The sequence below is a fragment of the Calidris pugnax genome, unplaced genomic scaffold (assembly GCF_001431845.1).
Source record: "Calidris pugnax isolate Ruff unplaced genomic scaffold, ASM143184v1 scaffold63, whole genome shotgun sequence".
Lineage (NCBI taxonomy): Eukaryota > Metazoa > Chordata > Aves > Charadriiformes > Scolopacidae > Calidris > Calidris pugnax.
The window spans coordinates 852,012-877,637 of NW_015090852.1; the positions used below are offsets into that span (position 1 = coordinate 852,012).

General features: G+C 42.9%; 1 protein-coding gene across 1 annotated transcript in view; it reads left to right on the forward strand.

The window, feature by feature from the left end:
• Window positions 1–25,626, forward strand: part of RASAL2 (RAS protein activator like 2) — a 184,420-nt gene that overhangs the window by 24,407 nt on the left and 134,387 nt on the right. The window contains exon 2 of the mRNA XM_014943486.1: window positions 24,681–24,808. Within this exon, the coding sequence (XP_014798972.1) occupies window positions 24,681–24,808 (128 nt within the window). The remainder of the gene's footprint in view (window positions 1–24,680; window positions 24,809–25,626) is intronic.

A 25,626-nucleotide genomic window follows, 5' to 3' on the forward strand; every position in this document is an offset into this window, starting at 1 on the left:
TAAACAGAGGAAAAGGATTATTTGTGACAAGCCACCACTTGGTAAATACTTCTTGTCACTTATGGGACAATGACAGAGCCTTTTGGCTCTTTGGGGTCGGACTAACCTCTGTCTGAGCCTGCCAAAACTGCTTTTGCAAAGAGAATCACAGTTCAGGAACTGAGAGAAAAACAATGGGACTCTAGATTAAAAGTCAAACTCTCTCGAGGGAGGAAGTTGTAGCTGGGAAGGTGTTTGAGGAAACAAGGTTGATGCAGCCACCTACAAAATTGCCTGAAACAGCTGGGTCCTGCTTTGGCTGCTGTTGCAGGACCACAGAGCTTTTGGTGGGAAGGACATCTCCATGGAGTTTCTTTTCAGCCTTCTCAAAGGTTCAGCCTCTGATCTTCAAGTAGACAACAGCTTAGGTTTAAGAGAACTAGTTCACCCTGTGAGACGTGCTGCTATGTGGGATGTATAGCCACGGAACAACTAACTGCTTTCCATGGGCTTCATTTTTCCTTAAAGAGCTGCTCTTGGCAGAGTCAGCTGGAGCTGCTGGGTAGAGTCTCCTGCCCCACACAGTACTGTGGGCTGAGACCTCAGAAAACAGTAGCAAAACTTGTGACCTCCTGGGATTTAGATCTCAGGTCTGGGGGAAGTTGCTTGTAAACAAGGTGTGAGAGAAATGTATCTACTCTGTCATGTTCTTCAACCACAGTCTAGATGCTCAGAAGTGATAAATTTTCTGTCCTTCTTCCAAATACCACATGAGTTTAGTTCCGGGGGAGGGGGGCGTGGAGGTTGTCACCAAATTGTCCACTGACAGTTTTGTTGCTTGGGCAGGCACAAGGTATCTTCCTGTGCCTATGGTCCAGTCCTGCCTTCTGCTCAAGGAAAAATCCAAGAGAATGGATTCTGTTTTTCTCTTCAAGAAAGGCAGAATTTGGGAATCCTCAGGCAACTGAAGTCTGTGGTAAAAGCGCTCAGGCACTTTACTAGCCAGGAGATGGTATGAGACATAGGGTTTCTCCAAAGTATGTAAACAGTTTAATTTAGAAAAGCTTGATTGAAGGTCTCCCAGGATACATATGTTGGGACAGAAATTCTTTTCACTCTGACAAGAAGGACCCAAGAGGACCTTTTCTGTGTTATTAAATACACAGTGGGAGAGGCATGCTTTGGAGTTCCACCAAGAGAACGTGGAGGCACGCTTTCTGTCTCCGTTTTGTCCAAGGAGCCAAGCCCTTTACTTCCACAAGCTTGCTTCATTAAAAGTATTTTCACTTTCCTGTGAAATACTTGCAGATTATCAACTTTTTTAAAAGATTATCTTCTTTCCAACTCTCGCCTGGACTCTTGTGTCCTGCTTCATCTCTACACCAGAACTGGAGAGGCTGGCTCATCTGTGTGGGTTTGTGTAGCGACTGGTGGAGTTTGCTACCGGTCTTTGTAAGAGCAGTTCCCTTCTTCAAGAATGGTTACCTCCCAAAAGAGGATTGGTTGTTTTTTTGGCAGCTTGAAGAGGGAAGTGGGATTTAAAAAGAGAAGGGAAAAAAAAAAATAATCTGGATGAATATTTTCCAGTTGGTCTCACAGCCTGGGAAGTGTGTTCAGACACTGCTTCATCGGCTCTTGGCTGTAGAATTCCCTCTTTGGTGATGAAAGGATGCTGAACCTCAGGAGATTTGCCTCCTTTGGCTCTGCCTGGAGCTTTGGCCAGATGCAGAGGCTTCCTGACGCGGGTGGCGTGCTTTCTGCAACCTTACAGCTCGGGTTTGAGGAGGAAGAGGACAGATGGAGGGGGACAGTCAGAGCTCTTTCCCCTGGGCTGAGTTTGGGTGTCAATGAACTGTTTTTGGTGCATTATGTGTTGACTTCTAACCACCTCTAGAGCCAGGCATTTTGAGCCAGCATTTAGGTTGGCATATGCAAAGCCTGAAGCTGAAAGGATTTATACTCCCTATCAAGTTATTATTTGTAGCTTAAGAAATCTAAGAACGTTTTAATTTCTAGTAAACGTATCAGCTTGAGGAAGGAGGAATGTTCTGATAAACTTGTTGATTGCAAGCATACCATGATTTTGGTAGAAACAAGGAAGGAGCTGTGCAAACAAAGCCTTAGATCCAAGGCTTGTAGGTGAGCTGCTGCACCTTTTTCATTATTTCTGAGTATTTCCAGTGACCCTTTACCACTGAGAATGGGTTTGTGAGAGAGTTCTCAGATAACATTTATTTCACTGTTCCTTCTTATCTGGATCTTAGGGCAGTGCAAGTTACATTGTAGATTGATGACAAAATAATTCTTCAGTAGAATCAATTACCTATATCTTCCCTGGGTTTCTCTGTTTTGGTTTGGGGGAGGGAGAGGGTAAATACTGATTTCTTTTATTGAGCATGCATTTAGCTTTCACAGTCACTCTCTTGTTACAATTTTTACAAAGACGCTACTTCAGAATTATTTCCTTCTCTTTCTTCACCTGGATAAAGATATGTTTCTTCAGTCTTTTAATTTCGATTTCATGCTTTAATTCATTTTATAGAGTTTTTTATGCCTAGAGTGAAAGAATATATTATATCCTTGCTTTTCTGGAATTGATTTTTGTTCTTTTATAATTCACTAAGGTTATTCTAACTCTATGCTCTTTTAAATGTCTTTACAGTCTAGATTAATTAAATTTTATTTCTTATGATTCATTAAATCCTATTTCTTATATCTTTTAATATAAACTTATTTAGAGTTTTGCATTTTCACAGTTATAACTCAAATTAAAGCTGAGGCAGTTGCACATTCAGTTTCTTTCAGCGATTTCCAAAATACAAAACTGTTTTTTCCTGTCTGAGAAGAGAATTTCATATTTATTACTCACTGGAGCAGCTTTTCTATTTTCATGTTTTTAAAACCAGTTTCTCATTTTAGAAGTCCTTCTACTGACTCATGTTCTCTTCTGCTCTTAAGTAGTTTATTTTTGGCGGGGTTTTTATTGGGGAACTTTAGCACAATTGAGCTTATTCTGTAGTTCATGTGTTCGTTTAAGTGCTGTGTATATGTCAGTTTACAAGCCTTTTGGCTTGTAATCTCCTTCGTTGCAAGGTGTAGTTTTAATGTTAAAACTCACCTTTAATTGTCAAAACAAATTCGAGGTAGCTGCTTATACCCAATCCCTACATTGCATTAAAATTACTGTAGTTTTTGAAGAGTTATAACTATGAAAGTAACATGTCCAGTATCAGTCTGTCTCTTTAAACTGTAGCGTGACTTTGTGGTAGTAAGTACTGTGTTATGTGGTATATTAAGAATTAGAGGGGGATGGGGATGGATAGGGGAGTGTTTCTGGCATTTGACAGCTTTGAGTATCACTTAAACACCCTGCCATCACCAACTCCCTGCATCCCAAAGTATTTTTTTTTTTTGCTGGTGAGCCATGCCTGGTTCATCCCAAGCACTGTAACATTTAATGTGGGCAATAGGCTCATACTATTCAACTGAATATTTATGAACACAATACAAAATAATTACCCCTAATATCTGAAGCTAATAAAATTACACTTATCTGGTTTTAATTGCACTTAACAAGCGATGTCTCTAAGCAGGTAGTTGTGTTCATTTCAGTGCTGACTGTTGTTTTTCATTTCTTTAATCCCCAGACCATTTTGTCTGAATCCAAAAATTATCATTCAGCGGGGTGAATGAGGACATTGGTGTTTGTAAGAGCTATTTTCTGACTCATGAAATCATGGCGAGTGAATGGCAGAGTCTTGCATTCCAGGTTGCTTTTTGTTGGTTTTGTGGTCCATATCCGTGGGACTGTTGGGATGTTGTACTTTATGCTGCTTGTGCAGAGGTGGCTGACAGCTGGTGCGTGCAAGAGTATTATCTGTGATTACCTTGATCATGAGAAATTATTGTGTAGGAATTATCTGAGAAGAGGGCAATTGTGTCCTAGAGATGTCTTGTCTTCTGTATTTTCATTGCAGGGAGATAAGGGTTTGAAGAGATGCAGCTTTCTTAGAGGCAGCCAAGAGTGAAAGATTAGGAGAAAGGGCTCCCAGTGAAGTCAAGATTTGAGGTTTTGGTGGGAGAAGCTTTTCCTTTGATAACAGGCCAGACCGGGTCGAGAGGAAGTGGCTGAAGGAGGAAAAACAGTCTTTGCTTTCCAGAGGAGGAGCTATGTCTGGAGGGTTTGGATTTGGAGTCTTTGGCAGAGCTTCATGTTTCAACTGTTGAGTTTCTGGAAAGAGAAACTTCAGCTGTGAGACCCAAAGCTGCAGGATCTTCTGGGAGGCAGCGAGATGCTCATGGTCTAAGGGGTGGTTGTGGCGTGTCAGCACCTACCCCACAGCTCAGGAGGGCAGCTGGTCCTTGCCCTTTCCCATGAGGGGTATGTGAGCCCAGGCTTAGGAAGGAAGTATGAAAGAAAACGTGTTAGACTTTTCTGGAAATTCTGTATATTTCTGTATGAAAGAAAACACGTTAGACTTTTCTGGAAATTCTGTATATTTCTGAAAGACAGGCCTTAAAGGCAGCTGTCGCAGCGTGTGGAAAGGGGAACTTTACCCAGCAGTTCAGCTGTCCTGGAAACCTCAGTCCCTCCTAAGCTTATTCAACACTGGATGTGGGAATCTTAACTCTTGTAGACACGTACATTTAGATCCTGTAGCAAGAGGGTAAGTTCTGCCACGGTCAAATTTTCTTCAAGCAAAGCTCCCTGGTTTGCATTTCCACAAACGCTGCCTGCAATGGAACTTGGCGCGAGATGAAAATTGCTCACACAAGGAGCTCTTCCTAGGCATGTTGACCCTTTTTTCCTTAAAATAACAAACCCAAAGGAAAGTATTTGGGGTTTAGGTCTTTGGTTTTTTTTCCAAATAATGACTGGTGTAGATATGCAATGCTAACAGTACGTGATTTAGGACTCAAAGCAATGGCATTTAGAAATAAACAAACATGTACAAGATTATCTCAGTGGCCTTATTTATACTATTGCTCTACTGTAGTTACTCGATCGCTTCCTTTAACTAATTAACTTGTATTATCATTTAGCCTTATGTTTTCTGTGGTGATACTTTCTCTGTGGTAGTTACTCAAGAGACTCTTTAGGCTCTTCTGAAATAAATACTTCATAATCCTGTAAAACATCACTTGTTTAAAGGAAGCTGTTTATGTAAACAGCAGGCTAGTGCATGAAACTCTTGACATGTTAGCATTGAAACCAACTGTCCCCTGCGTGGTTTTGTTCTTACTGGGAGGAAGGCTGAAGCTAGACATCTGGTCTTCTGTGGGCGGGAGAGCTTTTTACAAGTTACAGGACCACTTGTTCAAGTCAAGTTAAAAAATATTTTGTACAGAGAAGGTGGAAAAAAGAAATAAATTACTGAAATAGCTAGTTTCTCAAAGAAGCTTAGATTTTTGAGAGGAGGCAGTCTCTCTCTTTATTCCTTATAGGGAATATGCTGATCATTTTAATGTGTGCATTTGGTATAGGAGCATCCTTCTCAAAAACCACTTGTCTGAAAACTGATGCAGAGAGGAGCCAGATTATTGAGTGGCAGGTGAGAACAGGTAGGGAGCAAACACACTTTTCCAGCTCAACTGCATGTGTTTCTGTCAGCCGTCGCCACACATAGCTATTGATGCTGTCTATAGGTTTGAGACCTAGAGGATCAGAGTTATGTGTTGGTTTAATAGTTTCTTGTCTTTGTATGAGGTTTGAATTCTAGTTCTGGAGATTGGTTTATTTTTCAAAGCTCTCCGATTCTCCTCATCCTCTGTCTCCCCTCATCACACACAAAACCCTCTTTCTGTAGAGTGGAATGCAAGAAAGTACACTGCCAAGTCCAATGGCAAGTTGTAAGCAGACCTGCTTATTCATTTTATGTCTGACTTTAGCTTGTTTTGCATGTTTTATAGGAACAGAAGTGTTTTCCTGTATCCTGTACTTGAAATATTCCTGAGTAATAACCTTAAAGTCTTCAGAAATTATTGCATGCTTCTGTGGTGATACGGTCTGTCTTCTAGCTGTATCTCACTTGTCCTCAGCTAAGTTGCTGCATATTTTCATCTACTTATCTTTAAGGGTTTGCAATGTGTTTCCATAGAAAAAATAAATGCCCTTTTAATGTAGTCACTTGTAAGAGCAATTTTCCTCTAACAGTCATTTAGTGACACAGATGCTTTGGCAAGTGGTTTGGATAAATTACGACAGAAAAATCTGCCAAACTTGAAATTCTTGTGGTGTGTCTCCATCTACCTTATAACTCCTGTTAGCTCTGGCTGCACTGGTACACGAGCAGAGGCTTTGTCAGCAGCACCTCTCCAGGTAGTGGCACCGAATGAGCTGCATGTGAGGGGAAAAAGGTAAATACATAGATCTGAATAGCTCCCAGTTGCCTACACTCATCTCCACTCAAGCAACGCTTTTCTTACATTACTGATCAACTAAATTGGCTGTGTCCTCTATAAATACCTTGTCTTAGTAACCGTTTCCTCTGCGAGCTTTATTAAGCAATGAAGACTTGTGTGCTTAATATACTACCAAGCTGCTGTTTTCAGGCTGGGGTTGCTGAGTGCGTGGTGCTTAGCAAGGACAGGCTTCTGGCTGCAGTGTGGTTGGTGGTGGGTTTCCTGTCAGCCCTCCTGAAGCTTCATAAAATGATGAGGGTCCAGGCCACCAGTGTCTTGAAATGACACAATCTTCCTCTACTGAGGTAGTCCTAAATGATACTGACGCTTATTCCTATAGAATATAGGATGAAGTTTTGAAAGGGAACGGGAGAGGAAGGGATAATCGTTCAGTCTCTGCTGCAACGGAGCCAAATCATTTGTTTTGATGTTGGTTTTCACAATTTCTGACCATGACTTCCACCCCCACTTGCATGTGTCGCTGTCACATGAAGATTTGACTCTTATCTACCGTGTCTCAATGTTAGAGAAGAGCTGTGTGGGTAAAATCCAGAAGACTTGTAGAAAGAATGGGGCACCTAGGAAAAGCGTTGGATACTCTGGCAGGGTGGGAATTGAGGAGGCCCTGGGGTGAAGCATTTATATGTCTTTTACTATTAAAGCATAATCTAAAGGAAATAGCTGGGGTAGTGGCTGTGGTACGTGAGAACAGGCAGTGGGACAGCACTGTATGTCATTAATAACAGGGAAAGAGCAAAGCAACACGTCAGTAAAAGATGGTGCAAAATTGTCATTATCTTGATCCTGCAGAGACAAATTCTGTACATGTCCAAAATCAGGCTGGTGCCCTCCTACGTGCTGGTGAGCACAAGCTGGGGTTGGGCAATTTAGGAGAAGCTGAGATGGGCAGCCCTGCACTGCCAATAGCCAGGCACCTCCACTCTGGCACTGCCCCGTGCTGCCCCCAGACTGGGCTAGCTCTAATGCCAATCTAGCACTGCTAATGACTTTTTTTTCCCTCTCCCCATGCAGATACCTGCTGGCTGCAGCCACTATTTTAGCTGTGCTACCAAGGTAGTTTTTAACTGGTTTATCCGCAGCAGCCGGCAGCTCAACGCAGGTTGCCACAAAACCTGCCTGAGGAGCTCGTTATAATGACAGGTCGTTAGCTCCTGCTTAGATATCCTCTAATAGCTGCAGGAGGGGAAAAATTCTTTACAAGAACTACCTTTTTCCTTCTTCACTGTGGAGTTTCTTCTGAGCTTTCTGTGAATGCTACATGTCTATGAACAGCGAAGGCCCTTGAATATAATTGTAAAATGCTATTGGGTTTGTGTGTGGGGGATTTGTATGTATAGAGCAGGAGTTTTGAGTTACTTTAACAAAGGCATGAATGGCTCAAATGTACTCTTGTGTGTCCCTGAAACAGATTTTTTTTTTTTTTTTTTTTTTTTTGCTGAGGCAAAAAGGGGACAAAGTCTGGAGATGGGAAAGAAAAACTCCTGTGCAGTAGGAACCCAGCTGGTGCACTGACTGTATTTGATTTACGTGGCTGTGCTTGATGGGGAATTACATGCTCAAATGGATGTAGATGCATTTATTTTAATGGTGAAGCTCCAGGTAGGCATGTTATAAATGAACTTAGACATATGAACCTAATGGAGACCTGTCCTGAGAAATTGAAACTATAGAATACAAGGGGAAGAAAAACATCCTACTGAGTCATATGTTTCTGAATCGTCAAGTATGTGGAGGGGAAAATAGACTCATCAGACTCCCTCCCTGCCCCCAACAGGCCTAGGCTGAATTGAAAACATATATAGCAATCTCTACTCTGAATGACTTCTGCATGGCTATATAATTTCAAAGAGAAATGCTTTCAGGGTGATGATAGGTTTTGTCTACATCTGTAATGTCTCATTTGTCTTTGGATACCCACCAGCCTTTGCTTTGTTTATTCAGAGTTGAGGAGACACGAAACTGAATGTCCTTTTCAATGATCAATGTAAATCAATGTGAAAAATGGAGATCATTATAAAATGTATACACATATATATATATTTAGCAAGGTTTACTAGATTGATTGCTCCTAAACCTAGAGCTTGACTCCTCTTACGTGCAGGGAATTCACAAAGAGGCAGTCATAGCCCAGGGACAGTGAAGTGTGGTCACTGATGGATAAAATAAAATTCAAGCCTGTTTGCATTTTAATGGATTTTAATCGCAGGAGAGTTTGGGAGAGAAAAAACAGATTATTGTTTTTTCTTTTCATCATCATCGTGTCTGATTGCTTCAGGGCTAGCAAAACTGGTCCCAGGTACCAAGGTATCATTGTCAGTTCTCATCCTGTTGTTAAAAAGAGTCTTTCACAAAGACAGGGGATGTGCACGATCATCGTTAGTCACTGAGAAAAACGAATAGTGCTGGTTTGTAGATGTGGTGAGGAAAGCAGAGCTTAAAGCTTTTGGCAAACTAAGTAGCAAGGAGGAAATGAACAAGATGCCATGCATGGTTTTTATCGTCAGAGATTTACTAAAATAAGTTTGCCATCCGTCAGGGGCTGTCATTAATAACAGGGAAAGAGCAAAGCAACACGTCAGTAAAAGATGGTGCAAAATTGTCATTATCTTGATCCTGCAGAGACAAATTCTGTACATGTCCAAAATCAGGCTGGTGCCCTCCTACGTGCTGGTGAGCACAAGCTGGGGTTGGGCAATTTAGGAGAAGCTGAGATGGGCAGCCCTGCACTGCCAATAGCCAGGCACCTCCACTCTGGCACTGCCCCGTGCTGCCCCCAGACTGGGCTAGCTCTAATGCCAATCTAGCACTGCTAATGACTTTTTTTTCCCTCTCCCCATGCAGATACCTGCTGGCTGCAGCCACTATTTTAGCTGTGCTACCAAGGTAGTTTTTAACTGGTTTATCCGCAGCAGCCGGCAGCTCAACGCAGGTTGCCACAAAACCTGCCTGAGGAGCTCGTTATAATGACAGGTCGTTAGCTCCTGCTTAGATATCCTCTAATAGCTGCAGGAGGGGAAAAATTCTTTACAAGAACTACCTTTTTCCTTCTTCACTGTGGAGTTTCTTCTGAGCTTTCTGTGAATGCTACATGTCTATGAACAGCGAAGGCCCTTGAATATAATTGTAAAATGCTATTGGGTTTGTGTGGGGGGAGTTGTATGTATAGAGCAGGAGTTTTGAGTTACTTTAACAAAAGGCATGAATGGCTCAAATGTACTAATTGAGAAATTTGTGTTTGCGCAGCAAGCAAAACAGTTTATTGTGTGCATATGTGACATCTTGAGTTTGATGGATGCTAGCTCTACGACAGCCTAGCTGTGCTGTGCAGCATGTGTGCCCAGGCATCTGACACCTTCCTACTGTTACTGTGGAAACTATAATTTCTAACTCCAGAATTGTGTGTCCCTGAAACAGTTTTTTTTTTTTCTTTTTTCTTCTGAGGCAAAAAGGGGACAAAGTCTGGAGATGGGAAAGAAAAACTCCTGTGCAGTAGGAACCCAGCTGGTGCACTGACTGTATTTGATTTACGTGGCTGTGCTTGATGGGGAATTACATGCTCAAATGGATGTAGATGCATTTATTTTAATGGTGAAGCTCCAGGTAGGCATGTTATAAATGAACTTAGACATATGAACCTAATGGAGACCTGTCCTGAGAAATTGAAACTATAGAATACAAGGGGAAGAAAAACATCCTACTGAGTCATATGTTTCTGAATCGTCAAGTATGTGGAGGGGAAAATAGACTCATCAGACTCCCTCCCTGCCCCCAACAGGCCTAGGCTGAATTGAAAACATATATAGCAATCTCTACTCGGAATGACTTCTGCATGGCTATATAATTTCAAAGAGAAATGCTTTCAGGGTGATGATAGGTTTTGTCTACATCTGTAATGTCTCATTTGTCTTTGGATACCCACCAGCCTTTGCTTTGTTTATTCAGAGTTGAGGAGACACGAAACTGAATGTCCTTTTCAATGATCAATGTAAATCAATATGAAAAATGGAGATCATTATAAAATGTATACACATATATATATATTTAGCAAGGTTTACTAGATTGATTGCTCCTAAACCTAGAGCTTGACTCCTCTTACGTGCAGGGAATTCACAAAGGCAGTCATAGCCCAGGGACAGTGAAGTGTGGTCACTGATGGATAAAATAAAATTCAAGCCTGTTTGCATTTTAATGGATTTTAATCGCAGGAGAGTTTGGGAGAGAAAAAACAGATTATTGTTTTTTCTTTTCATCATCATCGTGTCTGATTGCTTCAGGGCTAGCAAAACTGGTCCCAGGTACCAAGGTATCATTGTCAGTTCTCATCCTGTTGTTAAAAAGAGTCTTTCACAAAGACAGGGGATGTGCACGATCATCGTTAGTCACTGAGAAAAACGAATAGTGCTGGTTTGTAGATGTGGTGAGGAAAGCAGAGCTTAAAGCTTTTGGCAAACTAAGTAGCAAGGAGGAAATGAACAAGATGCCATGCATGGTTTTTATCGTCAGAGATTTACTAAAATAAGTTTGCCATCCGTCAGGGGCTGGGGGGTAGGGTACCAGCCTGCTCTGATGATGTGGAAGCAGCACCGTCTGTCCTCAACAAACTACAACTCTTGAGGAAAGGGAGTTGTCCCTTAATCTTTCACTCTTTGGTGCTGCCTCTCACCTGTTTGCCATTTCTGCTGTCTGCAACAAGATCTTCATATGCATTTTAAATGTTCTTGCTTTGTACTTCTAGGGAGGACGAGCACTGCCTGATTCAGGGCTCCCTCCTGCTGCCTCTGCTGCTGCAGCCTCATTCATGCTTTATTGGCTGCCACTTCTGTCATCTGAAACTCCATTCCCTGTGTGATAATATTGGGTGGAATTTATCCCTGAGCCCCCCAGAAATAATTTTTGTTCAAGAACCCCACCGCAAACAACTAAGCAGGGTATTTTGTGCTAATACTATCACTTATTAAAAAAAAGACAGGAGGGAGGGGAGCAGAGGATGTTTAAAATGCCAAGGTATTTTATAATGGGCAGAAAATAGAGAGCCTCAGGTTTTTTTGTCCTGTATTTTCTTTTGTTATATCACTAAGTGGATGTTTGTGTCTGTTTATGCTCTGGTTTCGTGTGTGTTTTGAAATCTCATTGTACTCAGTGGTGGAAAATTGGCTGCTTGAGTAAAGGCATGTTAAGGACAGCTATCTACAGTAGCTGGAAGGAAATGCTTCTCAAACGTATTGTCCAAGTTGGTTCTAGTTAATAGTCTCTTGGGTACGTGAACTTTCCTTGCCTTCTCCACCCATCTTCTGGCAGCAGATGGAATTCTTAGTATTTCGATTTAAAAATAAATGAATTAATAAAAATCTGCTGCCCCTGTGAATTGTTTCCCAATAAGAGTGAAATGAATTTAAGTAATAATTCATGAAATCACTTGTGTGGGTTGTTTATTCCTGTGGGGGAATAAGTGTGTGGGGGGGGAACCCCACAAAAGAGTAACATAAAACAAATCTCTTCAGACTGGATGAAAATTATTTTATTTATATAAATATTACCCTCTCCCTTTCTTCCTGGTCTGGTTGGATTTACTGTTACAAAATGCAGTTGCGCAGCAGGACTGCTAATTAGATGTTATCAGGTCTGTTTCTGCAAGGTTGTGACCTGTAAATTTCTGTTTAGCATTGCTGTAGGAAAGACATTTTCTCTCCACTAGTTATTTATCCTTATTAGGTGCATTTGTTCTTCTAGGGTTTTGGAGATCATAGAATCATAGAATGGTTTGGGTTGGAAGGGACCTTAAAGATTGTCAAGTTCCAACCCCCCTGCCATGGGCAGAGACACCTCCCACCAGACCAGGTTGCTCAAAGCCCCATCCAGCCTGGCCTTGAACCCCTCCATCCACAACTGACATCCACAACTTCCCTGGGCAACCTGTGATGATCACCTGTGGCTTTACCTTTCTTATAGAAGCAGGTTTGGGGGCTGAAGGGGCTTCCTGATGTCAGTTTGCAAAACACATGCCTGGGAAAACATTTGGGGAACAAATACATGTTTGTGCTTAGAGGATTTGTGGCATTATCACTAAGCATCAGAGAAATCATATTAAAAAAAAGTGTAATGAATAACAAAATATTTAGACCTCACAAGCTTTATATTTTGCAGGTTTTGGGGAACGTAGCAGGAGTAAGGAGAAAAAACTAAGTAGGTGTGGGCTCCAGGGTGGAGGGTGTTTGGGGTGAGGATGTGGGCTTGCCTTTATTCTTCATAGCCTAGCTCACTGGAGAGAGAAGGAAACATATTAAGTAGAGGGAAAACCCAGGTGAAGAACACATGAAATACTGCACCCTAGCTACCCATCCTTTTAATTAGCTAGCCCATCATCAAAGCATACATTAATCATGCTTATTTAGGTTTGCCAAAAGCATATTAAACCTGCTCCACCTGTTTTGGTCGTATCTCAGGAGCCTTGATGTCAGCATGGCTAAGATGTCCAAACCAAGCTGCCCTACAAGAATGGATTTCCCCTGACACAGTTTTAACTCAGCACTTGCAATTTCTCTGCCCTGGCACTGTTATTTCTTCCCGTGTTGCCTCTTTCTTTCACAGTTATTTGCCTTCAGCATCGTGTAGAGTAGGCAAGAAGGAAGACATCACCTGCTCTTCTGAAATTTCAGAACAGAATTGAGCTTTGATTTGCAAATATTTAGATCGTGTGTCAATAAGGAGGGCAAAGCACTCTGAGCCAGAAGGCTCCTGAGCCTTGATCTCAGCCAGTAACTCAGACCACATTGGTGGCAACCTCCTTATACTTAACCAAAGTGGATTTTTCTCCCGAAGCCAGTTTCCCCTCCCTAAAAAACAGATACAATATGTAGGTTGAATTACAAAGGGAAACTAACCTCGTACAACCTTTTAACTAGAGGTTAAAGAGCAGAGCTGTTAAAAGAGGTATTACAGGTCGTTACCTCGCTGTACTGGATTAAATGTGGGATTCAGATTATTTGCAATAAGACATCTCTTTGCATAAATCTAAATATGGCTCAGAATCCCCATTGCATTTATGGAACATCCGGTCTCCTTCCTCTAAAGTTTTGTGTCTGAACCATCTTTAAAGGAGGAAAAAAAGGTCCAGTCCTCTGTATATTAGCATGGCATTACTGAAATGCATGAAGACTTTTCAGATGCTGGGGAGAAAAAGGGAATGAGGAGCGTTCTGGTGCTTTTGTATGGGGCTTTGTTTTTAAGTAGGTCAAATCAACGAATTGGTGTGTAATAGCTGGTTCCAGGTTCTTCTGAAAACATTTTGAAGATGCCAGAAGGAAGACAGTGGGTCTTTTTAAATAGCGTGGGGAATACTGGAGGGCTTCTTTTACATTATATTTGAATCCCTGGAGATGGTTCCTTACCTAAGTCATTTGTTTTAAGCGGTTAAAATAAGAAAGCTAAGTTTATCCAGCCTGAATGGCCTGGATAATATGGGGGGGGAAAAATGCACGTTGCTGGAGTAGATTTTAGTGTCCTGTGAACTCTTCCTTCAGAAAAGGGAATAAATTTACCTGTTTTGAGACATCAGCGGTGGTCCCAACTCCTATATTCTTTCTTCCCAAAAGTATGTTGAGGCAAAAAAAACCCCCAAATCTAAAAAAAGCACCTAATTGCTTGAGTGTATAGTCGGGTTTCAAGAAATGTTCAGGTTGAAAATAGCTAGTAGAGAACAGCAGCAACAGGCTGTGCAGTGGTGGCAGGGTGACCGAGCAGTTAAACCCCCTAGGTAGGGGACAGTTTAACATGAGAGCTTTGTGATTATTTTTTTTTTTTACTCTTTATTTTTCCTTGATTTTTTTTTTCTCATCATGAAAACCACCACACACGGGGAGGGTTGTTTTTGGAGACCACAGAGGTTGTGTTTCTGTAGAGGTAGGTTTAAGGGAAGGGAAGTTCAGCAATCCTGCCGTTGCTCTGAGAGATTAAGTTTATGGGCTGAGATTGTTCAGATCAGTGACAATGAATCTATTGGTTTCCTTGAAGGAAAGCCAAAGATGAACGCTTCTAAAAGAAACATCCTGCTTGGTGTAATTCAAACTGCATGTGAAAGCCTGAAAGACGCTGTGTTTGTTTTTCAGTTGTTCTTCTTGAACTTGTTGTGGTCACTATCTCATTACCTTGTCTGTTCCTGTGGCTTGTTCTTGTCTCCACAGAAATGCTCCTCTACCTTTGCTCTTCCCAAACCTCCCTCCTTGGCCGAAGGCGGCAAAAGGGTCATTTTTCTCTTAAAACCGGTCTGTGACAGATGAATGTCAGCTGGTTGATGCCTCATTGGCAAGGGTAGGGGGGTAAAGCTGTCTGTAGGGGCAGAACCTTTGGGAAAGGTTCTTCTGCCAAGATCTGTGGGCTGCTTGTGTTACACCTGTGTTTAGCTTTGACCGTAGGTACATTAGTACCTTTTTGTGCACCTAAAAAATGTGCAGGAGCTGAGCAGAGTTTGTTTTTAAGCTGTTGGTTGGTTGGGTTTTTTTTTTTTTACAGCTGCCCTTGACCAAGATCCTTTTTAAGTTCAGGATGCTTTTCCTCTGGTCTTCTTCCTGCACTGCTGCAAAAAATAAAGAATTAAGAGGGAAGAGCCCGGTCTGGTGGTGAAGAGATTGTAAGATGGAGATTAGGGGCTGGTGAGAACAAGCATTACAGAGAAAAGAGCAGGGGGTAGGGTACAGAGCAGGGTAAGAAAAGGTCCGTGCATAAATTAAGAGGAGAAACTGCAGATTTTTTTTCTCCCACGAATAATTAACTTTTCTGCTATTCTCCATCTTCCGCTTCCTAAACCTCTCACGAAATCCTCTCCTTGCTTTGGGGAGAAGTGTCACTTGAGAATCTTCTCCAAACTTGGCAGCTATGTAATAGGGGCATGTAATCTTTTATAATCCTCTCTACAGGTTTGTAATAACCAGCTCTGTTTTGAGATTCCAAAGTGTTTTGTCAGGCCAAGTGAGACTTTTAATTGTGAGAGAAAAATGTACTTAATATTCAGGAGCAAAGATGAGTGGTCCTGGGCCAGGGGATGGGAACTGAATAAGAAGGGAAGGAAAACCTGCTTAGTGTTGTAGGGGAGGGTCACGGCGATGGCTTTGAGCAACTGTGGGTCGTTTGAAATCCTAGGTATCCTGGGAACCAAATTGGTTTTTTACACACATCGTGGCTTCTGTTGGGGTGATGTCATGAGATTTTACAAGGCTGCACAAAGAGCTGCTTGTTTGCAGGAGCTGGGCTGAGCGGGAAGCGCACCTGCCTGTTTTGCAAGGTCCCCACCTTGGTTGAGGTTGTGTTCTCCGGTTCCACTTGTCGAGCTACGAAGCGTGATTTGAGGTCGCTGGCACCCATCCACTCAAGAAGGTGCTGATGCCTCTCCCTCCCTACACACACCATCTTTCAGGCTGTCTCTGGTTGAACCTGGCTGGGTACAGACCATGAGAACCAGGATGGAGAGAGAGGCGCAGCTGAAGGAAAGCCAGGATCAATTACCCTTTGTACGTTTAGCAATCGACTACGCAGCACGTAAGGAGCTTAGAGGAGCTCAGCAGTGTTCAAGCTAATTGGCAGCTTTAAACTGCTATTAAGAGCTCCCACACCTTTTGCTCAGAGAAGCTGCAGAGCCACAGCGAGCTGGTGCAACTTTCTGCTCTCTAATCAGAATTACCCTGCCAGGCCAATTTTAGCTTTCTGCTTAATTTTTACTTCTGCTGTTAGCTCCTTAGCTCTCATTTTTTTAGGACTTTTGCAAGAAAGCTCAAGACTGTTGGCACCCTCAGCATCTGCTCGCTAAACGACTCGTAAGATTATAAGACTTGTGGTTTCTTTTTTTGGAGCAACTCCACGATTTTCCCTTTTTGAAAAGAAAATCTCAGGGAAACGGCTCGCACGGTTGTGGCCTAACTGAATTTGGGCTCTTGAGCTTCCCCAGGGTGCTTGGGTACTGGGAAACACTGAGCCCTTTTAGCAGATATTGGGGTAATGTGTTAGCACAGGTCTTGGGAAAGGTTTGGGTTTTTTTTGAATGGCATCTCTTACGGGGAAATGGGAAGGGAAATCTTGGCTGATCTCTACCGAAGTCACAGCCTTGGTGTGAAAACTCCTGAGCTTTTGAGAGGCAAAGTGGCGACGTTGCAAGTCCGGGGCAGATGTACTGACTCAGGACCAAGTGAAATTTGGCAGAGCTGCCTGGGAGCTCAGCTGGGGGAGTCAGCCTGCTGTACCTTGCTCGCTGCCGACAGCCTCTTGTACAAACAAGTCAAATCTCTCCTAGGGAAGGAATGAAGGGGTGGGAATGATGTCAGCAACGGAGAGAAGAAGCAGCAAGAGCTCATCCTTCTGGGAGATGCCAAGTTGGTTGAACAGTAGCATTCTGGATTTTGTCTCCAGCTGGTTGCAAAGGAGACAGAACTTGGCTGGCTATTAGGTATTCACTCACCTGATGGTTTAGCCCTTCCCACATAAAAAATGTTCCTTACCCTTTCTTTTTTTTTTTTTTAAATGCAGAAAATCTGTAGGAAATTTAAGAATCTGGCTGGTAGCTCTGATAGTGGATGAGATGTTGATGTTCACTCTTCCAGCTTTAAAGTTCAAGTCTTGCTTTCTCTGTGTTGAAGTGAGAAACTCAGAGCAGAAAGGCAAACCTTCTCCCACCCCATCACAGATCTCATCAAAGCTGTCTAACAGCTGGTGGGAAAAAAAAAAAGCTGTGCCCTTGTCTGTTTGAAGAGATGCACAGTCCTCATTCATTCTCCCACCCCATCACAGATCTCATCAAAGCTGTCTAACAGCTGGTGGGAAAAAAAAAAAGCTGTGCCCTTGTCTGTTTGAAGAGATGCACAGTCCTCATTCAGAGAGGGGAAAAGAACCTCAAAGCACTGAGCAGCCACTACCTTCAGGCTTCTCGTCTCTAAATTGAGGCACCATCCCTGGAGGTGTTCAAAAGACGGGTTGATGTAGTGCTGGGAGGTATGGTTCAGTGATGGTGATGCTTCTTGTTTGTTGTGTGGGTGTCTATTTTTGTCAGTTAGGTTGACGGTTGGACAAGATGATCTTTAAGGCCCCTTCCAACCTAGAAGAAGATCCTGTAAATTTTAAGAGATTCCTTCACCTGCAGTTGGCATACTGATGGTAGGGAAATGGAAACACACACAATAAGCATAAAAATTGCCGCAATGATATTTCTGTGAGGGTGTAGGGAATGAAAACTGCACCTAACTGAACAGTTTTTATGTGAATATGTCTGTGGCTGATGAGGTTCTCCAGTGGGATAATGGAAAACCAGTTTTTAGACTCCACCTGATCACTGTGACTCAATAAGAGTAGTGGAAAGTTAATAGGTTAGATTGGCAAGATTGGCCTATACTAGAAAAATTAAAGATGTTGTGAAGAATTCGTGTTACAGTGCCAGATGAGCTGGAATCTGAGAAAGTCATGGTGCTGGTCATGGCTCCTTCCAGCTTCTAAAATACCATTTTCACCTACTTAAACCTTTTATGGCTTTATTCTGTGTAAAATGAATTTTCCAGGTAGTGTTTTGGCTGCAACCAGTTGGGGTGAGAGCTTTTGAGATGACTGAAATCTGATGGTTTGACTAAGCTTTCTTTACCTCCTACTCAACAATATTAGGTTTCCATGTAAGAATTCGGTTATCGTTGCGCGCAGCTGCTGGAGGAGACCAACTGGATTCAGCTGAATTGCGGGCTAGAGGTTGCACGTGTAATGAAGTTTGTTGAGTGTGGCTATTAAATACAACAGAAATAATTCATGCTAGATGCTTCTGTAATAACATCCTACATAAATAGCATGCCTCTCATCCCAAAGGATCTGCTCGTGCTTTCTACGCTTAAAATAACACCTGCTTCACCAGAGAGATCTGTTGCTGACCACGAAAATGTAGGTACCTCTTAACTGAAATGGAGCTCTGCCACACGCTGATTTAGAGGGGCAAGTGAGCAATGCCATATCTCACAGTAGCTACAAGAAGCTTCCAAGAAAACCCACAGTCATTGCCCACGTTGTGATTTGAAATAAAATAACAGGATTAATAGTTTTATTTCTCTAAAGTGTACCGGTCGTACCTCTAAGTGTGGTGTGATTCAGAGAAGAATTAATCAACCCTAAAAGTGTCATGTTTTCGCTGTAGCATGTGAGTCTCTGCATTTACCACACACAGTATGGGCTGAATTTTCTTTATTGTATTATATGATTAGTCATGAGTGTTGTATGTTCTGTGTTGGGACATTGTGGTGGTTGTCTGTACAGACTGGGAGGATGAGTGGATTTGTGCACCTTGATAGGTTTTCTTTGAAGAGTTGTTTCTGATAGTGCCTGTCTACAGTCCCACTTGGATCAGAAACCATTGTGTCTGGCTGGTAGTTAGTTTGAGAAATAAGAAATGTAAACAAAAGCTATATATATCAGCATGAGAGAAAGTGGAAGTTGTGTTGATTGTGCTTTTCCTAGCAGGCTCTCAGTAACTGGCGTCATCTGCTCCGTGTAAATGTTGAGAGATTGTCCCTCTTTTAGCTGAGCCAGGGTTACTCCTGTACCTGCTCTCAGGGCAGAATTCTCTGTTTTGAATCCAGATCCTGCAGATCTTCATCTGAATGTCACACAGCTGTCTGAGACAGTTGCAGGCATACCCAGCTGTATGTCATGTAACTGTGCTGTTGCTGTTTATTTTTGTTTGCATTAGTGACTTCTTTTGCAGAAATCCTGCCTTATTACAGGATGCAGGTTTAAGGGAACAAAATGTGTTGAGACACGGTGTATTTCCCTCTCTGCCATATCTTCCCCTTGAATCATGAGCTTCATCAGCTTTCAGAGACAGTTGAAGTTCAGTGAAGGACTTTTAATTGCCATTTGTCTGAAGTTTCATGTCTTGAAGGAAGTAATAGTAAGGCTGGGGTATTGAGAAGCTCTCAGATGACAGCCTTTACCTAAAATTCTCCGAGTCCTGCTTCTGCAGTAAGTACAGAAAACGCCATGGAAACATTTGGCATGCAGACCTGTTGTCAAAAGGTGTTAGGGCTCCTACTAATCTCTCTTCAGGGGAAAAAAAATACTCCTCCTGCGTACAAACTTGGCCACTACGTTAGTTACTCAGCTGCTTGGCAGCTCCTTGTTGGAAATACTAGGACCAGAATACGACCCCAAAAAAGCTGATGAAAATTTGGCAAGTAAACCATTGATTTCACCGTAGGAAGAGCGTGGCTCAGAAAAGGAGCTTTGACACATGCCAGGAGTGCTCTTGTCATCGCTGGGATGCAGGTTTATTCTTGTGCTTTTATTGATGGTAGGTAGAGAATGCTTTTTGGCAAAGAGACTGAAGGCATGAATTTACCTTTAATGTAGTTTTGTTGGCCTGATTTCTGCTCATTCTGTCCTTTTCACTAGCTCTGAAGACAAGATGCTGCTCTTCTGGTTGTAAAAAAAACAGTTGGGGGACTAAATGACACTGTAACACTAGTCCTCTCTGGGAAGTAGTTTTCTGATTCTGCCCATTGCTTGCTTTTTGGAAAGTATTCTCCATTTGCAAACGCATTTGGAATTTTTTTAAAAAAAGAAATTGTTGCATGCTTGCAATGGAAGATTCAGCAGCGTTCCCATCTGATAGCACTAGTACTAGTCCCTAAATACTACTAAACTGCAGTCAGTTTTCATAAAATGTCTTCCCCTCTCTGTAGGGATCAACTTGGCACTGGCTGCTTCTTTCCTTGTTCCCTCACCCTGCACCAGTCAACGCTTTTATGGTTGTTATGTGGTTATGGCATTACTGTTCCTTTGCTTCCCCCTCTCTCCCCGCCCTCTTTTTTTAAATAAGTGCTGTAGTTAAAGAATAATAAGGTGCAAGTTATCATTTGGCTAAGAGAAAGGGAGCTTTGTGGATATTTATAACATGCCTAATGGCATTTCAGAGCCCCGAGGAAAAACAACGCGCTTCAAATCTTGAGCTACCCTGGGATGTGGCAGGCGGGCAGCAGTGGGGAGGATGTACTGGGAGAGGGATTTTTTCCAAGCTGTTACTTAACTGATATTAGCATTTGAAGGCACATAAGGCATGACCTTTAATCCTGTGTGTAGACTAACTGATCTGCTTGCTTGAATGCTTCATTGTAATGATGCAGAATGGAAAGGATTGCATCAGGCCAGAGAAAGAAATCGTCTGTCACCAGAACTCGCATATTTTTAGGTGTGTGGCTGCACCAGCCCGTCCCACATGTAACATCTGCAAACTCAGAGCCTTCAGATGCACCTCCCTGATTCTCTCTCCAAAATTACATGCATCAGTGAGTGACCCTCCAAAGCACCAGCCTTCCAGGGTGAGCTGATAGATAGACAGTGGCCCCAGAAGCAAGAAGGAACGCCTCTGACTTTCAGTCTTTCCCAAAAGTGTAAATGCTCCTGCTTACACGTGGGCTTTTTGCCACTCGCCTCCATAACGATTCAAACAGTGGTGGTAAATTAATTTTATGGGGCATTAGTGGAAGGGGTCGGTGGGTTTTATTACATTCACGTGAAAAGTTGGAGCCAAGAATGTAAAATGAAAACTGAAGATGAAGAGCACCGGAAAGCTGAAGGGGGGGTTTGTGAAGCCACCGGGTGTATATGTGATACTGTGTAAAGTCCCAAAGAGTCTTCAGTCTAAACTGGTAACATACTTCAGAATAAGTTTTGAAGTTACAGCTGTTGCGAGAAGGCTCCGAAGAGGTCAACCACGCAGGAAGGCTAGCTGAGAAATAATCACATAGGTGGTACAAATGCAGCAAAGCCACACTGTGATATTTTATTATTTTTTTCCAGCTACTTTTCTTGCAATGTGTATTCAGCTTCAGTCTGTTTTGCGAGGTGGGGTTGCAGTGTTCAGCCACGGGGAGAGGACTGAAGTTCTGGGATCTGATGCATCACAAAACCAGCTTCCAACCGCTCCTCTTTGTTGAAGGGAGCGCTTGGTCAGCCTGCAGGGGTGGGGGGGACTGTGTCCCGACGTGTTCAAAAGGATACCAATGCAAACACAAAATATTAATGCTGTGATGTTCTCTAGTGGTGATTGACAGCTCCAGACAACGAGATGGCATGTTTCTCTGCCAGCAGGCTGTGAAAAGCTGCTCTGACGTAGCCAACCCACTTGGCAGCAGAGTGGTGGCTGGCCCGCAGAGCCTGATGACTCAGTGAAGTCCTGGAGTTGTTATTGCAGTGGAAGAAGTCGATCTGTTCTTTAATTCCTTTGTGCAGCCCATAGATCAGTTGGATGGTATCCTGCCAAGGCCTGTAGTTAGGAGAAATTATAATGCGAAAATCTTTTGGGGCTGGGTTGAGTCGTGACTGTAGATTCTGCATTGGAGCTAATAGTCCAGAACAGTTTTCTTCTGCCATGAGAAAGTCTCCTGGTGCTTCAAAACATAGTTTACTTGGTTGTCACTCGGCGTAGCAGCTGGAGGCACTCTCTTGCTGCTAGCCCACCCACGTGAGCAGGACAGGGCACGTCTGTCTGCAGCCTTTTTTTCCTCCTTGGTGATGTATCATGTGCTTTCATCACCCAAGAGACGAGATCCCCAGAGCTCTGGTCTTCATGTTTCTGTTCTGGCTTTATCCTCCTTGCTCGTCCTCCCTCTGTCAGCCCGTTGCTCATAGATTTGTCTTGCTTAGGTCTGGGTTCGTGTGCTGCTGTTTGGGAAACCAAGGTCTGAGCAGGAGCAACAGTGGTTTTGTTTTGCATCTGGTTAGGTTTTTGGTTGTTCACCACCATAAATGCGAGCTGATGTTGTGCCAAAAATCTGCCTGGAGGGTTAATGTCTGTAAGATAGACAAATACTTAACTTGTGAGAGTCTGTCAGGCTCCAGGAGTTTGCACAAATGCACTTCTCCTTTACAGAGATTGTGCATAATTTATGCTTATCTATAAGTAGAGTTTTGGGCAATTTTGAGGTACACAGCGTTGCTTGTCACTACTGGAAACCGAGCTTTGTTAGGAGAGGTAACAGTGTGGAGCCTGATTCTGAATCTCAGCTTCTTTCCTGAATGATTTCATCTGAAATTAAGGGAGCAAAGGTGCATTTCATTATTATTCAGGAGCCATGCAATCCTCTTCTTTTTCGGTTTAAGAGTTTTGGGCAATTTTGAGGTACACAACATTGCTTGTCACTATTGGAAACCGAGCTTTGTTAGGAGAGGTAACAGTGTGGAGCCTGATTCTGAATCTCAGCTTCTTTCCTGAATGATTTCATCTGAAATTAAGGGAGCAAAGGTGCATTTCATTATTATTCAGGAGCCATGCAATCCTCTTCTTTTTCGGTTTGTATATTTCAAGCATTCTTCTAAATGATCACAAAAATCCTACTGCAAGATGGGGTTGAACTAGGTACTGAAATCTGGTTTTCAAGTCAATTCCCCAGCTTTAGAAGTTGACACGTTCCTTTCCGTGCAGAGAGAAAGTTGTTTTGTGCAGGGAAAGAGCATGAAGATGTTGCAGCTTTTTAAATAATTAGGTGGGATTTGGCATACACAGGGTCTGTGAGGAGTGAAGCCCAGTTGGAGGGGTTCATCACTCAACTTTCAAGCTTGTGTTTGGAGGTGGCCTTCTCTCCTTTGCGGCTGGGAAGGTGTTCGGTGCTTGAGGATTCACTGGCCTCTAGTGGTGAAGCTACAAGAAGCATCTGTGCAAGCACGTGTGTGTGGGATATATGTACAAAAAGGAAGCTAATGTTATAAAACACTTTGGTTTTGAACACTCTTTTTGCCTAATGGGTTCCTAAAATAGTTGCAGGAGGTCCTGGACTGCTTCGCAGCAAGCCCTTGGAAATATCGTGATTTTTGCAGTGTCTGTTTTAAACCATGTAAAGGATTTCAGGAATCTACAGTGTACACATTGAGAATGGCTGATCTTTAGATCAGCGCAAGTAAAGTTGTATAAAATTAGAGTAAACCCAAAACTTAATGTTACAAACCAACCAGAACTTAATCTCAGAACTATAGAAAGAGATGACTTGAAACTGTTTTCTAAGTTTGTCTAAATGGCTCTGTTGCATTCACCCCTTCTTCTATGATTCATATAGCATTTCTGTCTCCTGTAAAGAGATTTTTATAAGTTGACTGCACACTTGAATTTCTAGGGTGGCCTTCTTTGCCCCCAGTCTTTTCATGGCACTGACAGTGTACCTTGCTGCTCCACAGCTTTCTCTGCTTCTGAGCTGGGCTGCTGGGCAGTGAAGTCTGTGTCTGTCTGCTGTGCCTCTTCATGTGCTTTCCTTTCCTGGTCTTGGAGAGAAAACTTCTTGGTAGTGAGAGGCACAATGTGATATGTAGCTCAAGCCTGAGGGACTTAAGGGAAACTGATTTTAAAATAAATTTTAAAAGATCAGCACTCCGAGCCAAACAAGGTGGATTTTGGTTTTTTGAGGATTTTTGGTTGGGGTTTTTTTTTTGTTGCTTTTTTTAAATTATTTTTTTGTTTGAATTCTTGTCACTATATTGGCTGTGGCTCAATAAAAATGCTGGAAGACTCCTATTTGTCACGTGTTAATCAAATGGCTTCCCTACCAAAAGATGCTTGCAAGCCCTTCTCAATTAAATGCCTGTTCCTTTGAATTTTTCCCTCCTTTCTTCAAGCCTGCCTTCCTTGATCCCCATTTTCATTCCTGTATCTCTCTATCCTTAGTCTCAAATGGAGCACTCAAATGTGGAGCACTGGAACAGGTTGCCCAGGGAGGTGGTTGAGGCCCCATCCCTGGAGATATTCAAGGTGAGGCTCAACGAGGCCCTGGGCAACCTGGTCTAGTTGGGGGTGTCCCTGCTGACTGCGGGGAGGTCGGACTAGATGACCTTTGGAGGTCCCTTCTGGCCTGGGTGATTCTATGATTCTATGATATGATCTAGTTTATTAAGATTTAGGGTACATTCAGGGCCCTACCCATTTATTTAACCACATTGTTGAGAAGGGAATGGAGGGAAAATGAAGTTTGTATGAGAGCTCTTGGTCTTTTCTTTTGATTATATTTCAGTCTTTGACAAAGAGATTTATATTCATATCTCAGCATTGCCATTTTTGTAAGTCATGCTATAGATAAATAAGTATTCATAGTGTACGTTATGAAGCGTTTCACATGGGTACCTCCCAGGATTAGCATTTTTGTCTTTTAATAAGCTGAAACGGGCACTGCTAAGTACAGATTGCAGTTTTGGTTCGCATCAAGCTGCAGAACCACAAAAGCAGAGGTGGTGGTTAATGACACATGCTAATGATTCTGGCATCGTGGTTTTTCTGTTCGCAGATGTGAAAGGACCACCTACACACAGACTGTCGTGCGGCCAGTCCCCCTACACCGAAACGACAACATGGGAGAGGAAATACTGCATCCTGACAGACAGTCAGCTGGTGCTGCTCAACAGGGAGAAAGAGGTGAGAGAAACGCAGCTTGGCTGCTCGGGATTTACCTTTTGGACTTTCTTGGTAAAATGAGAAAGTGGCTTTTTTCATCTCCCCTTCATTTTCACTGAATTTCACTGAATTTCTAGAGTTGGAAGGGACCATAGAGATCATCTAGTCCAACTCCCCTGCTGAAGCAGGATTGCCTAGAGCTAGAGCATGTTACTCAGGACTGCATCCAGGCGGGTCTTGAAAATCTCCAAGGAAGGGGACTCCACAACCTCCCTGGGCAGCCTGTTCCAGGGCTCTGTCACCCTCACCGTGAAGAAGTTTCTCCACCGTGAGTGGAACCTCCTATGTTCCAACTTGTGCCCGTTGCCGCTCTTCCTCTCACTGGCAACCACTGAAAAGAGTCTGGCTCCCTCCTCCTTCACCCCTCCCTTGAGATACTTGTAGGCGTTGATAAGGTCTCCCCTCAGCCTTCTCTTCTCCAGACTAAAGAGTCCCAGCTCTCTCAGTCTCTCCTCATAAGGGAGATGCTCCAATCCTTGAATCATCTTTGTTACCCTTCGCTGGACTCTTTCCAGTAATTCCCTGTCCCTCTTGAACTGGGGAGCCCAGAACTGGAGACAGTACTCCAGTTGTGGCCTCACCAGTGCAGAGTAGAGGGGGAGAATGACTTCCCTTGACCTGCTGGCTACACTCTTCCCTATACAACCCAAGATACCATTGGCCTTCCTGGCTATTTTGTCTATGAGTTTAGTGAAAGGTGGGCAAAGGGGAGCTAACCTAGTCTGTGTATGGATGGCGTGGCACGCAGAATTGTAATCCAGCTGGCCCAGATGCTGGTT